General features: G+C 35.7%; 1 protein-coding gene across 1 annotated transcript in view; it reads right to left on the bottom strand.

Moving 5' to 3' along the window:
• Window positions 1-887: 887 nt before the first annotated feature.
• The window catches only part of LOC145254561 (uncharacterized), a 354,522-nt gene continuing 338,881 nt past the window's right edge, over window positions 888-16,528 (bottom strand). Inside the window, exon 2 of the mRNA XM_080113139.1 lies at window positions 888-5,868. Coding sequence (XP_079969265.1) covers window positions 3,229-5,868 — 2,640 coding nt within the window. The 3' untranslated portion in view covers window positions 888-3,228. The remainder of the gene's footprint in view (window positions 5,869-16,528) is intronic.

The following is a 16,528-nucleotide window of genomic DNA, read 5'->3' as shown; positions in this document are numbered from 1 at the left end:
CGATTACTCACACAAGAATTATGCCTGACTCATTCCTTCTGGCTTTTCATAGTCTTCGATATGTTTATATTTATTACCATTCCATGTTCGCCAATGAAATTTACTCGAGGTTAAGCAATGTGGTATCTGACTACTTTGATGGGTACAAGCCATAAGCTGCAAAGATAAGTAGAATTCTGTCAGGAAATAACAGAAAAGGGGCCGATAAATATAGCCCCTTTTCCTGTATGCATAGCGCAATACAAATAAGAAATCACAGACCAAAACCAACGTGCCTTTGAAAAGTCTGCTTGAAATCATATTCATACTTTCTCATCGAACGAGATTATTGTAGATATTTAAGTAAAGGTCATTCATGTTGCTGAAACCTTGGGGTTGAAGCAGCTATAGAAGGTTTGCATGGACATATTATAGGCAATTAAGCAAGTTCCTCACTAACAGGCTCTCAATGAGAGTAGCTATTTATTCGATAGCATAAAATACAAAACTTAACAGAGTCAGTGAAGGAACTTATCGGATTAACAGCCATTGAAAACAAATTATCACCGTGTACGGCGGTGTAGAACATATTATCCTTCGATTAAAGTTGAGTTTCGATAATCTCCCCTAGCTGTGAAAGAATGGTGGCTGTCTTGCTTTTCAACTTACCACTTGAATACGGTCTTCTACCGTGAAAATGCACTACCGGGGTATTGGCACCTTTAACCGCACTCAAAATTATCTTTTGATGAAGGTACCTGCCTCTGTTTCTGGAACCAGACACATGACTTAATTAGCATAAGACTAAAACCCGATCTACTTGGAGCTCTCTCAAATACAAATAAAATATTTCAAATATACTTTCAAACGAATGTTGGAAGACAGAATTTGTCTAAAAATGAAAATGGTTGATATTGAATTTTTTTTTTTTTTTTTTTTTTTATTAAAAATGTAAAATAAATTTTTGGAAAAATAATACAGGTGATACATAGATTGTGTAAAAAACAAAAGACGAAAGAAAATTTCTTTAAAGATGAGGAAAAACAAGATGATGACGAAGAAGAATGAATTCAGGCTGAAGAGAGAGTGGAGAAAGATGGTATAGATTTTGGGGGTCGTTACAGGAAAAATAAATGCAAGGAAGAGAAGAGAGTTGCTAAAATGTACACAGACGTAAAGCGAAGAGATGGGCAGTCAGGGGGGAGTGGAGGATTATAAAATGCTAAGGTAGATAAGATTGAAATAAAAAATATGATAAAGAGAAGGAGAAACTAAACTAGAAAAGTTATCAGTGTCGGGTAGGGGAGGGCAGAAAAAAGAAAGAAAGAAAATAAATTATAAGAAAGTAATAGAAATGAGAAAGAATTGTAAAAATTATTCATAGTTATGGGATGAAGATAAAAATGAAGTCAAAAGAGACCAAGAAGAAATAAGTCAAGCTTGAAAATAAGACATAAATGACATGAAATTAAATATTTCTTAGAACTCACTTCTTTTCTTTAGTAAAAGATGAAAAAATTGTAAAAAGATTAAAAATAAAAAATCACGAAAGAAAAACATAAAGACAGATCGTCTTTGCTTTGTTATAACTTCAATCTCCCGTTGGTCAAAAATAGTACAAATTACATACGGGTACTTAAAAATTTATGCAAGGTGTAAGGAAGTTGTGGAGGTCAAAGATGTGTTTAAAGGATGAGGGGGGGGAGGTCATGGGAAGGTCATGGAAAGATCAATGGAGGATGCACGATGTAGCTTTTTGTAATGGCGGTGACACAGGTTGAAATGAGGTCTACAAGAAATAGTTAATCAAACAAGGAGGGGTGGGGATATTTATTGGGAATTTTTTTCAATATTTTTAAAGTATATCTTTGTTATTTGTTTTTTCTTTTTGTTTTTTGTACACGTCTTTTTTTCATATTTGTTCAACATTAAAAAATAAGAAAAGAATGAAAAAGAACAAAGAAAAACGCAGAAAAATAACAAAAAAAGTTGTTCTCCCCTCTCCCCTCAGCACTCCCTCAAAAGAAAAAAGACTTGTTATCTGTCTCTTTTTTGTCATTTCTCTCTTCTTTTCTAGTTTTCTCTTGTGTTTGTTTGTTTATTTCAAACTCACTGCCAGATTTTCTTTTATTAAATTGGTCATTTTTTTATTCTGTTACATATTGTTTTTTTCCATTTATTTCACATGAATTCGAATTTGTTTTCCCTCCCTCAAAGATCTCGTTTTCAGAAAGAACAAGCTGAAATAGTGTTGGGTAATTTCATTTTCTTCCACTTAATTTTTGTAGAATTTATTTACCTTTAAAATTTTATTTTTTGCAAAACCCCTTTTCACATATAGAATTCTTTTTTTTTTTCTTTTTTTTTAATCTGGCCATTTTTTTTTTCTTTTTTAAAGAAATGATTCTTTCTTACGTTTCGCTTTTTGTTCTTTCAAAAAGATTTATCATCACTTTTTTTTAAAAACGAATCTTCTTTTTGCGTACTCCCAGTTTGAAACAACAACAAAAATTCTCTCACCCATCATGTGTTTGTTTTACAAATTTTCCTCTCACTTATTCACAATACCCAACGTATTTCACCAAATATTTTATAATATGTATATTTGGTCTATCGTTATTATAATCTCCTTTTCAACAGTCATAAAAGTTTTTATCTTTTTTTTTTATTTAGTAATAAATGTTGACGGGTTCAACATTTCGAAGTAGCTAATAAAAGCGGCTTCATTTTGATAAATTATCTCCCTTGGGAAGATATCCTTCCAACTAACATTTATCAGGTGAGCAACGTTAGAATTTAAACAGGATTGAACATAACAGACGAGAATGCAATAAAATCCTTATTACATGAGTCTCAGTAGAATTCAGATTCAATGTTTTGTCAACACATATAGTCATATTCGCACTGATCTACACAGATGAGTCCTTTAAAATGTATTATGATCAATCACGATTCAAAAGTTTGGGGCGGCTATTTACAGTTTCTGTCGACAGACTTTCTTTTACAAACAAAAAGGGGGTTTGTTTTATTTTCTGAATCCTTTAAAAACATTACAAGTATTTCATTGAATGTGTATTTTTTCTGTTCGTTTCAATTCTACTGAAATTTTATCGATATTCCACTGATATATATTAGCTGAAAGAAGATCTCCTTAGGATGAACCCGCTTTTGTTAGCTAATTTATTATTATTAATATTATTATTATTCATTTTTGTAAATCTTATAGTTCTTAAATTTCCCCATGTGTTTTCACTTCCCAAGGATTTCATCCAACAAATTGAAGTCTGTAGTGCCGGAATTTTGAATACTATCAAAAATGTCCGTATTGGACGTGTTAGCACTGTCCAAGAAATTCATGAAGTCCTCTTGAGTCGTGGTTACGGGGAAACCATTCTGGTGTGTGTTCACAGGACTCGATACTGACATCCCACTGGAACCGAGACTGTATGGAGATGACGTTGGAACACAATGCATCGGGGGAGGTCTGACGCTCATTCGTTGTGACATCTGTATGTTCTGTTGCTGTTGAACCTGTAGCATTTGTGAATTGGCTTGGTGCATCATGGCTGACTGTCCTTGAAGACCTCCCATCTGAGACTGATGCATGTGAGCCATGTGCTGACCAGGGGTCATGCCCCCAGGGTTTGGGTAACCTCCATACTGTTGCATCATGTTCGGCCCTGGAGCCATATGCATTCGGGACAGGCCCATAGCACCGTTGTTGGTCGGTGCCATACGAGCTCCTGGTTGACCTGGAATCATGGGGCGAGGCCAATCTCCAGAGCTTCGTGGCCGAGATATGTTCAGTCCATCAGGCCCGACATTAACATTTGGTGGACGCTGGTTCCGCATGATCGAACTTTTGTATGTCGGCGTCAATGGACGCTGTGATCGACTATTTACTGAGCTCCCCACGGGGGTCTGTGATGGTGCTTGGGTTGTATACGGGGAATGTCTTGTCAGTGACGGACTAGGGTAATTTGTTACAGGGGGTTGGGAGGAATTTGAGGAGGACATGACAGAGGTGGAGATTTGTTGGACAGCCGTCACTTGGGCCGGGTGTAAGGAGTTTGGCTCAGTTTTTCCTGACACACTGTACCCTGGCTGGATTGTACTGCTTGTTTGATTAATCATATTTTGCATTGTCTGTAAGGGGTTGGCACCATTCGCCCCGAATGAGGCGCTGCCATTTGAACTAGTCTGCAGTTTGTACTCAGGTGGTGGGGGTCGACTCATATATTGCTGAATGGGTGGGGGACAAGGTTGACCTCCTGTGTTTGCTTGCTGTTGCTGCTGCTGTTGCTGCTGCTGTTGCTGTTGCTGCTGCTGTTGTTGTTGTTGTTCAAGTAAAGATTCGCGAGATTTGGTCTGGCACACGTGCTCGGCGTGTTTTTCGTGCATGAGGTTCATCTGTTCGGTCATGTATGGCCCCTGTGACATGGCGCCGGGATTCAAGGACATTGACTGCTGTTGGCTCATGGAGATCTGGTGGGGCGCTTGCTGCATTTGCAATTGCTGTGTCTGGGACATCTGCATACGATGTGCTCCATGGGAAACCTGCATTTGCTGGGTCTGCGTGATTTGCATTGACTGTGGGCCCTGATTCTGGTTGAAGTGTGCACGCACCTGGTCCTGTAACTGTTGCAGGGATGATGGTGACGGGCCGCCTTGGGCAGACGTCACCTGCACCCCCATGGGATCAGGATAATGAGAGAGAGGCTTGGTGGCCCCGAAGGGCAGCGACAAGTCTGCTTTTCCGGGCAAAGGTTGAGGGTAACCAGGCGGTATTTGCTGACCTCGCATCGTGTTGATGTGAGGGGGTGGTTGTTGACCATAGGTGTACGAGTTTTGCCCAGCCAAACCGGGCGGTCCTGGCGGATAGCTCGCAGCATACCCGTTTCCCCGGTTGAACTGGTCCAAATCCGACCCGGGATCGGGAAAACCTCCGAGCGCCGGAGATTTCATGGCGTAGTTTTGGTTTTGGTGCTGTGCAGCCATCTGCTTGAGGGTCTCTGCCGCAGGACCGGTGTCCGAAAGAACGTGCGGCTGGGGATGCTGATGGGATGCCCGGAATGTTTGAATTGGAGTAGGTGTGCGCACACCTCCCATGTTCTGGTTGGTATCGTAAAGTGGGTTGAGAGGGTTGGCGCCTGGCGGTGGAGTGTCAACAAATGGGGGTCCTTTTGGTGGGAGGCTGGGAGAAGTGGCAGTCAATGGTGGGAACATATTTATTGAATCATTGTTTTCTTCGTCGCGGTTCTCTTTGTCAAGATAGGCGTCTTCGAAGTCGTCGAGTCCTTTGAAGTCTTCTTGGTCTAAATTATCTAGGATAGTCTGAATAAGTTCCGGATCCAAATTCAAAGTACTGATTATGTTATCAGAGAGGTTATTGCTGTGTACGTTTCCTTGATTTCCTAAGCACTGGGATTCATCACATGGCTCTTGCTTGCACTCGACACTGGTTTGTATACTGCTTGACTGGGGCGAACTAGCAGTGGTCGACCCATACTGGGTCTTGACACTAGTAACCGTTACGTTTGTGTGGATAGTCTGAGGATGCTCGGTCGGGTTGTTTATCTGCTGGACTATTTTTACTGAGAGGCTAGACAATGGATTATTATCGATTCCAGCTGTATTGGCGGATGGTTGCTGTTGTGATTGCGATTGTTGCGGTGGGACTTGCTGGGGTTGTTGCGGTTGCTGGGGGACTTGTTGCTGGGTTTGCTGTTGTTGTTGCTGCTGCTGGAGATTCGAGTGATGAGGTGAGGCGGTGGTATTGTCGTCAAAGTTGTAAGGGCCAGCTGTGGATACGTTTACAGAATCAGCGGTTGTGGGTAGAGTTGCGGTGTTGTCGACAGATAACCTGTCTTTCTTCGCTTTCACTTTTGGCTGCAATGAAAATAAAGAAAAAGTTATTGAAAGATGCAAAACACGAAAGATAGGATGCGAGTTCAACCTCATTAGACAAAACACACAAAATATTACTTCGGACATAAAGGGGAAAAAATATACAGCATGTCTGAATATTAACTTAATTTTATATAATTTGAATACTGATTAATACAGGGTGTCCCAATTCAATTTATACACCTTTTGCTAAATATCAAACACAGAGCATATAGATCAAACTTTGTTCCTGCAAATCTAAATCTCGTGAACATTAAGATAGATATACAGATGTGAAAACAAAATGTCTACAAAAACTGCAATCATATTATGATCTCGGATATATAAACACATGCAAGTCGGTTTATCCAAATGCTATGTCTACAATAATCGAATATAATTAGTGCTCCTAATATTAAAACCCCTTGGAGCCACCCCTATATTACCCTATATACATTGTAGTACAGCTATCACTAGGTATGTGATAACAGACTTGTACTTTTTAGGCACTTCTTGTGGACGGTTCTATTTCTTTAGATGGTTTTTCTTTTTGATGATCTATATGAATATAGAAGGAATTTTGGATGCCATTTTCTTATGAACGGTTTCTATATAAGACTAGCCTGGATGCCCGGCGTTGCGCGGATGTTTGGAGATGTGTGTTGAGCAAAAAAAAAAAACGGTAGTAGACACGCAGGCTCAAACTCGTACCGCGAAGGAGGAAAAAATGTGAAAAAAGTGACGTCTTTGCTGTTGCGTCCATCATCAAATCGAAAGTGGCGAAGATTTAAATTAAGGCTAGTCAATCGAAAAGAGGGGACGGCTTTCGAAAATACCGGCGAAAAAAGCGACCCCTCCCTGTAGAAAAGTGCCTTGTTGAGGGTGAAGGAATTAATATTTGTGGCCAGTTTTTTTTTATATTTGTTGTCCGAAGGGTCGAGCTTTAACACGATACCGATCTCATGAAAGTTTGTCGCGTCTGTCTAGAGTTTTAGGCAGACATACATACATAAATACATTTAAACAGACAGGTTTTTATTATAGATGAGGACAATTAAAAAAGACATTCCCTCTTTCTGTAAATGCTTGCTGAAACATTGTTCCAAGTTTGTTGAATCAAGCGGAGACGAAAAAAATACGTAGATAGCTATGCTAGAGATCAGTGAAAAAGAAAAATTAAAACATTTTTTACAAACTAAACCCAAGAAGTAAGATATACTTTAGTAAGTACTAGCTCGGCGTTGACCAGTCGTACAACGCACTTTAACATATTTTGATTTATGCAGATTGCGTATGAATTAATCAATCCTCTATTGAATATTATATTACGAGGAATAATGTGTCCGGTGGACTTATTCGCAAAATAATTTTTAAAAAAATCAAAAACATAAATAAATGAATACTACTACTACTAATAAAAATGTCATTCATAAAATTCCGTTTATTATATCACGTCAGCTGATATTTGGGCTTGACGAATACCCTGAAAAAGTCACTTCTGATTAATATTTAGTTTTAAAATATGCAAACGAAGAAATGATTTGCGGCGATTTTAAATGGTATCTTCTTTTATCGTAAATTGAAATCATTAATAAGAAAAAATTAAAATAAAATGTTGAGGTACACCCTGGTTTTAACAGGGGTTCATTCGATTTGTAGTCGAATGTTCTACCACTGAGCTATATATCAAGATGGCAATATATCTGGGAGATTTTTTAAAGAAAAAATGATTTGCTGGGATTTTATTATCTCCCTTGAGCGGTGTAATGTGAAAAATTCCCTGTAAAAAAATTCCCTTTTCTTTATCCATAACAAAGACTATTTTAGGATCGGAGTTTTTCGGATGAATTTCTGTACAAAGCATATCTAAGAACACTACCAGACATATAAATTATCTTTGTGTGAAATTCGCAAAATATAGGCTCAGCTGTTTCGGAATCTTCGTGGAAGGAACTCATACACGCATACACAAAGTGACTTTTATATAATAGTAGAGATAGATAGAGATATTTTATTACAGAGATATTTATTCATAACGAACAGAAAAGTCATATAAAAACCAACGTTGATAAACTTACATTTAATGAAAAAAAAAAAAAACAGAATATATATTCTTGTTACTAAAGAATTTCAATTGCGTTTTTTAAGAGTAGATTTTATACTTTAATTAATTAATAACCTATTCCTCCTTTCTTTACTATAAAGCTAATATATATCATAATCCGTGAAGTAAGCATTCATAAAATGAGAACGTCTACAAATGTAACGGATTTAGAAATAACCGACTTCTATCAAGCATTAATCCCTTTGTCTCGGCCAGCGAGGGCGGGTGAAACGACCTCTCACTTCCTTAATGGCGTCTTTATATCTCTCTTTCTTTCTCTGTTCACTGACATTCATGGTGATTACAGTTTAGACCCAAGTCGTCAAAATGGATATAATGTCCCTCCCACACCCTGAAAGTGTCTACTATTTTAAGGCAGTTTTCCCGGTGTGCTAACTGCTTGCGCCTTTTAACCCTTAATACACCATCATCCTCACGTGTATATACAACCATCACATTTTATGCCGATATGATTGGACCATTATATAAATTCATGAAAATCATTTCTGAATAGCATATATCCAATTACCACTCCATATTTTTATATATTACGTCTCTTTATCACATTACTTCTTAAAAAATATAAAATAAAAATAAAGAAAAACGGTTTGTATCATGTTCGTTTAATAATATTTTATATGTAATTGATATTTTATATATATATATATATATATATATATATATATATATATATATATATATATATATATATAATACTTATTTATATATGTATAAATATTTTATTGCAGGCTAAAATTTCGTCAAAGGTTAAGCAGCCAATATAGTTTTAACAAGGTAATTCAAGAGTGATCATATCGAAGTAAGGCAAGATATACCTTCTATTTGTTTTGCATACGTATTAATATGTCGCTACACATTCATGAGCATTTTTCGGTTATCCAGTTACAAGTAACTAGAGACCTCTTCAAGCAATACGACTTAATATTTCATATTTAGAGGAGTGAAAATTCTCTATATTTCCTTTACAGGTTTTTAATGTTTTGTTTTAAGAATTTTAATTGATTTTCAATAAGATTTTTCAAAATTATATATATATATATATATTTATATATATATATATATATATATATATATATATATATATATATATATATACTAGCATGGCGTGCCCGGGTATTTGGAGGTGTATGTTGAGCAAAAAAAAAAAAAAAAAAAAGAGGGCAATTTTTTTTAACTTTGACCCCTATTATGCCCCCTTAAAATTTATTTTTTTGGACTCAAATCAAGTTATTAAGTTAGATTAATGTCCAACGAACCTATATCTAAAATTTTAAGTGTTTAGACCGAAAATTATCGGAGGAGTTTGGTAGATTTCTCAAAGGTCAAACCGTTGAAGTTTGACGCCTTAATCGCAAAATTTCTGGTCAAAAACGGATCACATCGATTTTCCAAAATCTCAGTATCCTGTATATCAAATTTCCAGTCTGTAGACTAAAGATTGACAGAGTTATTGCGTAGGGAAATGTACACAGACACGTTCACTGTTATAGATATACTAGAAAAAAGTGACCCCCCCTGTAGGAAAGTGCCTGGTTGAAGGGGAAGATATTAATGTTTTTAGCCAATTTTTCGATATTTGTTGAATTGAAAACGATACTGATCTTGGTAAAAGCCGTCGCCTCTATTAAAAGTTTAAGGCAGACATACATACATACATACATACATTTATTTATTGGTAACTAAAAATTTTCGACCCAAACTGATGAAAAAGCTTGCCCTATCTCTGAATACCCTTTATGTAAAATTTCAAATGTTTAGACCAGAAATTGTCTAAGTAATTTGGAAGAGACCGCAGAGGTCAATTTCTTTTTTAACTTTGACCCCTATTATGACCCCTTAAAATTTATTGTTTTGGGCTCAAATCAAGTATTAAGTTAGATTCATGTCCAACGAGCCTATATCTAAAATTTCAAGTGCGTAGACCCAAAATTGTCGGAGGAGTTTGGTAGAGTTCTCAAGGTCAAATCGTTGAAGTTTGGTCCCTTAATCGCTAAATTTCGGGCCACAAACCGATCACATCGATTTTCCCAAATCTCAGTATCCTGCATATCAAATTTCGAGTCTGTAGTTATTGCGTAGGGAATGTACACACACACACACACACACACACACACACACACGATACGTTCATTTTTATATATATATATTTACTCTAAATATTGAACTATAGATTAGTTATGAAATTTTCTCATGTATGAAAATACACTTGTTAGCGATGATATATAGACTTTAATTTTATTGGTAAATTAAAAATCAATAAATATTCATTATTCTATCAGCAAATTAAATAAAACATCAAATAAAAAAATAATAAAAAGAATTGTTTTTGGCATCGGAAAATAGGCACAAAATTTTCCGATTCCGAGTAATCATCCCAACACTAATATATTCATGCATACATTATATATATATATATATATATATATATATATATATAATATATATATATATTATTTCCACAGTCAAAGAAAGTCGCAGCTCATACGAGCCATGAAAGCCAATACACCGGAAGTCCAAATCTCGTTTCGCCCTAATTTGGGCTTATTAATTGAACACCTCCGAACTCGGGATTCGAAACCCGAATCTCTTGCGTGCCAGACGAGTATACTGCCACATGAGCTACCGCCCACAAGGAAATCTATTATCTAACACAAATCAAGCAAACTGCGGCTAATTCCGACGATGGAATGTTCTAATTTCGTCTCAAACAAGTGGTGTGTCCGTCAAACTACTGAACTGATGTTTCACAAGTCAAATTTTTGCAGTGTTTTGGCTTTCATGGCTCGTGTGAGCTGCGACGTTATTTGACTGTGGAAATAATTATATCATCTCTTATATTCTGATTACTATAACGCGCATGCGCGCACATACGTATATATACATGAGAAAGTTGAACAGCTAGTGGAGAGAATCCTGAATATCTAGAGGAGAGACACTTGAATGCCTACATGAAGAGAAAAAAGAACGTTTACAAGACACTATCATTTAAGTCTCTCTGTAGAGAGGCATGACAGGACAACGTCATGTGGAGCAACATTTTCCTGAAAGTAAAACCGACTGAATATTCAAATTGACATAGTATTCGCAACAAAAATAACATCTCCTGGCTGACCTGTACGAGACTGCCCACTTTCTAAAAATGCGTGTTTTTTTTTTGTTTTTTTTATTTTAAGTTTTTTTCCAACGATTATCGTAACTTACAGACTATTAGCAGAAAAAAATTCATAACATAACAAAAATCTTATAAGAAGGGGGTTCACTATCTCGTTATAAAGCTCTAATCACGTGACACGTCCGTAACGAAATGGACAGTAAGTCAGGTCGCAGTGAAGTAGAACGTTATAAAGAGAAAGTGAAGCCCCCGTCTTAATTTTTTTTTTTTTTTCAAAATTTTTTTATGCTAATATGATACTTAAATCTGTAATCTATGATAATCGCCGAAAAAAAGTTTTTTTTTTAAATAGTGTAAAACACACATTTTTTAGGGGGCGGTCACTTTCGTACAGGTCCGCCGATCTTCTCAGAATTGCCAACTTAGACTGGCTTCTACGAAAAATGGTGCGCCCTCTCCAAGTGATGTTACTTCAAGTAACAGTACAAAACTGGATACTCAGTCAGACTTGATGAATTCTTCTCCTGGAATCCAGTAAAACAAGAAGACCACAAGAAAGATATACCATATCATATTTAAATGGTTGACTGGGAAGAGGAGAATTATGTTCTCAATTTCTTTACTAACTCAATGTTTGAGAGATAAAGAACTTTAATGGAACATTCGTATATATATGTATCCCATTTAAAAATCAAGTGTTAGCCCTAGGGTTGATTTCTGAGAACTTAAAACGACTGAAGTAAAATGAAACCCGCGAGAGAATATACACATACATGTGTGTGTGTGTGTGTTCATATGTATTTATTAGTATGTGTGTATTCTGGCAGCAGTCTTTAATTTAAACAAACATTGTTAAACATAACATAATTCAAGTGGTTGTTTATACTTATTTTTTTCAAATTTCCTAATGATGTTTTTAGTGTCAAATTGGAAAAAATTGAATGCATGTTTCATACGCATCACAAATACTTTCAATCGATTCGTCGAATCCTTTTTCGGGTGGCCAGGCGAAATGAAATAAAATGTCAAAAACTCAGCCGAAAACGCGCCCATTTATCAAGACGCCAAAACTACGAATCAGTGTATTTCCTGGAGAGACGTTACTAATTTAAATACGTTCACAGGATGAATTGTATTATGTTAAGAATTTTTAAGTGGGGTTACTGGTTTTAGAAATTACATTACGAACCATGTATAAATCCAATAGTAGCGGTTTCAATAGCAATGAACACATACGCGCATATATATATATATATATATATATATATATATATATATATATATATATATATACACACATAGAGAGAGAGAGAGAGAGAGAGAGAGAGAGAGAGAGAGAGAGAGTGGATGCTTAATAGACTCTATCCCTGAATGTCTAAGATCTCTCTGTGCGGGGATTTGTCAGGACCATCCGCACAATTAAACCACGACTATTTTTTTTTAATCTCACCGTATTCGCAACCAAAATAAGATGTTCTTTTACGAAGAATGGGGTAATTTTCTCCAAGTGATCTTACCTCAGGAAACAGCACGAAGCTGGATACTCCATCAGATTAGGCGATTTTTTTTTTTTTTTTTGTCCTGGAATCCAGTAAGGCCAAATGACCATACTATTAAAGATATAATATATTTAAATGGTCAAGTGAAAAGAGGAAAATTATCTTCCAAACTTCTTTTACTAATTCGGTATCTGAAGGATAAAAGAGGCCGTTAATTGAATATTCGAATATCTATGTACCTCATATTAAGATCAAACGTTAAACCCATGAAGAGGGTGGGATAGATTTTTTTGTACTAACTGAAGTACAATTAAACAAACAAAAAATGCTTGTAAAAAACACGACCCACGTTATCTACCATATAAGTGCTGACTATTATCTGGATCAATGTGGCTCTTCTATAACTTCTATACAGCTTTCCTTCTCCTAGATGAAGTTGCTCTACCACGGCTTGAGAGTCTAGTCTGCTCGATTGTTTCAACTACAGCTGAATGCAGAAAAGATCGATTCGAGGGTACTGTGTCAAAATGACTCCTTAGCTCCGGTGTAGTCTCTCTAACCTGCGCCGACGACTATTAAACCACTATTACATGCATACAGTACAAACTATTCGCTCGCATACATCGTTTCAGTCAACACGCAAACAAGCAAAAGGATTGTCACGTTCGCAGTTTTAGAATTGAAGTCCACGCGTATACAGACCAGTTTCAAACGCGTGAGTCGACGCCATCACCGCGAAAGAGGCGTGTGCGCGTGCCCGATTATTCTGGTGTTCAATTAGATTCAGGGTTGGCACTTGCTTAATACTCGCTGTAATCTTGTATTCACATCTCCGTGTTTCACGCTGAATCGAAGAAACTAGCGGGAAGAGCGCGAAAACAAATACACCCGCGCGAACACATAAAATCAGAGAGAGAGAGAGAGAGAGAGAGAGAGAGAGAGACGCGGCCAGCTGTCCACGCACTGTCTTTTCAAGCGGCCCCATTCTCTCCAGTTTTGGCAGAGTTATTTATCGGTTACATCTCTTCGTTTCGTTCTATTAAAAAGATTGTTCTTCCTCTTTTTCGTATACTTTTCTTCTTTCTCGAATGTTTTATTTTTATTTATTTTTTTAAATCGGATTCATATTTTTCTTCCTTTCTTTCTTGTACTGTCATTTGGTTTTGTCTTTCTTTGTTAGCCTATTTTTCATCTCTCTCTCTCTCTCTCTCTCTCTCTCTCTCTCTCTCTCTCTCTCTCTCTCTCGTATGGGTTTCCATTCTTTTGTAATCGTTTCTCTTCTTTAGCAATCAATTTTGCTTTTCTCTCTGTGCCATTGTAACATATCCTAATAACCTAAAGACTATTCTCTTTACTTTTTTTTGTTGCCAATCTAAATTTGAAACAACTCCAGTTTTTTTGTTTGTTTGTTTGTGTATCTATTTATTTATTTATTCATATAATCCTTCGGTGCGTTATTCCATTAATCCTCGGATGTTATCGAAACTGGTTCCTTTGTTTTTCACGGAACTTGGCACTATTTACATATTTTGTCATACGCTGATTTGTCATGCAATAGTTTAAACTGTCCTCAACTGACCCTCCCTTACTATTTTTGTCCTTAAATCTTCATATTTCAAAATCCCTTTTTTATGGCAAAGGGGAAATAATTACTGCTTTCTGTGTCGGTTATTGTTTTGAGCGAGTCATTTATAGAGATTTTCAATCCTCTCAGAATATTCAGTATTATTAAATTAACAATCAATCCATTTCATTATCGTCAAGTGAATCATTCATACAAAGTAACTCGTGCCCCCCGCACCTCAACGTTTGAAGTGTTTTACCAAAAATATCTCTTCATCCAGGATTGACTGTTTCTTCTGATTCTCGGTACTTCTTCGGTTTGTTTATTACAATAGATTTTCCTTCTGCATATATTCTTTCACGAAACATTATTGCAACGCTTTCATTCCCAAACAGTCGTATCCCATTCGGTTATTGTATACCTCAATAAACATTAAGCTGTCATCAGTATATATTTATTCTTTCTTCTGCTTTTTTATAGTCACATCTTTGTTCCGATAATGCGGTTCAGTTAACTATTAGCGCAGTCTATGGATTTCGCGTTTGGGGTCCAAATTCTCTTGAGGCGTCACTGCTTCACTTTAACTACTGAATCCCTATCCCCCAGATTAAGTAGTAGGTAGACTACTCCGAGGGTTAGGTTGTTTAACTATTGTAGAAGAAAAAAAATTATTGTATTTATTTACAGTGCAGCAAAGTGTTCGCAATCTTAAACTGCATCACTCACGACAGGTAATCGCTTGGTTCCAGATGGGAGACAAAATCCAGGACTAGTTAAAATATGCAGAAGATCTGTTCTATTTCGGAATGTTTCCTTCTAAATACGTTGCAGGCATAAGTTTTTAGTGTCTAGGTTACCCTACTATTTTATTAATATCTGGACAAATGAAACCCCACAGAACTTCAAACCAGCACTTCGAGCCTACAGGTATCCCCAATAAACTTGACACCACGTCAGTCCCGGTATATGCAGTATGTTTATAAAATCAATAGAATAACATCGAGATTATATATTTATATATATATATATATATATATATATATATATATATATATATATATATATATAGAGAGAGAGAGAGAGAGAGAGAGAGAGAGGGGAGAGAGAAATGGTCTGAAGAAGATAATTTTTTAATGAAATCGCAGCTGGAACATGTCTGCACATATGTTGCCAATAATGTTTATATACATAAAATCTATCCCTCGACCTCTTATTGAGCTCTCCCTTTTTAAGCACTTGAGTTTCATTGAATTAATACCTACAAAAAGCAAATAATAATATATATATATATATACACTCCTATAATTGTTTATGTATACTGATATTCATATTAAAATCCTTGTTTCTATTTATTTAAAAAGAAAACACAACTTTGTTATATATGGGTCATGGAATTGTATTTATCTGTAAAAGATCTAGCTAATTTGAATATTCTTTTAAACATTCATTTTAATTAATTCGCTTAGTTTTTCGGTTTTCTTATGAGATGATCATCTTTAGTTTACTATTACGTGTGATTATATTCCCGCAGATATTTTATATGATTTATACTTACTTACTAGTTGCTTAAAAAAATTATAGTAAACACAAACCTATTTCTCTCTATATATTTATGTATGCGTATATATTTTTGTTTTAAAAGGTTTGCCTACAAAACTCCTGTCAGTTTTTGGTCTACAAACATGAAACTTAATATATAGGGAATTCGGACCCATGCGAAACTTTATATTTGGGTATAAACCGGGGAAAATCGGCGCAAAAGTATGTAAATTTAAAAAAAAAAAAATGGAATTTTACAAGTGAAGGTCAAACGACAGCATTACAAATATGCATGCGTAACGTAATAGCTATTGGTTTATGTGTTAATTTTTAGCTTTGCAGCAAACATGCTGTTCATAGCTCAGATATAAACGTCAAAGGAAAAAGTAAATCGTAAGCTAAACGTTCTGGTTTCGATTCTCGGTGGTGGCGCATTAGTCATTCATTTTTTTTAAACTTTAAATCATTGCGCTATTTTGGGTCTAATATAATAATAAATACGACATCTGCATTAATGAAGATATCATATTTAAGAGTATTTTACGACTAAGCAATGCCGGGCGGCCTCTTAATATTTATATATATATATATATATATATATATATATATATATATATATGAGCAAATAGTTAATAAAACATGTTAAAAAACACTTTGAAAAAGAGTTAAAACTTATACATATATACTGGAATGAAAGAAAGAAATTTAGTATGAATAATTGAGAAAGGTACCACGGTATTAATATAGATTTACGCGGACATCTAGGTTTCATTCGTAGTATATATGCTCTGAAGTCGTAAATATACTATTGAGCTTGTTATTTA

The sequence above is a fragment of the Euprymna scolopes genome, chromosome 3 (genome assembly GCF_053919585.1).
Source record: "Euprymna scolopes isolate OS-2025 chromosome 3, ASM5391958v1, whole genome shotgun sequence".
Taxonomy (NCBI): domain Eukaryota; kingdom Metazoa; phylum Mollusca; class Cephalopoda; order Sepiida; family Sepiolidae; genus Euprymna; species Euprymna scolopes.
Note: the sequence above shows the minus strand (reverse complement) of the source record. Positions and strands in the feature narration are given on the sequence as shown.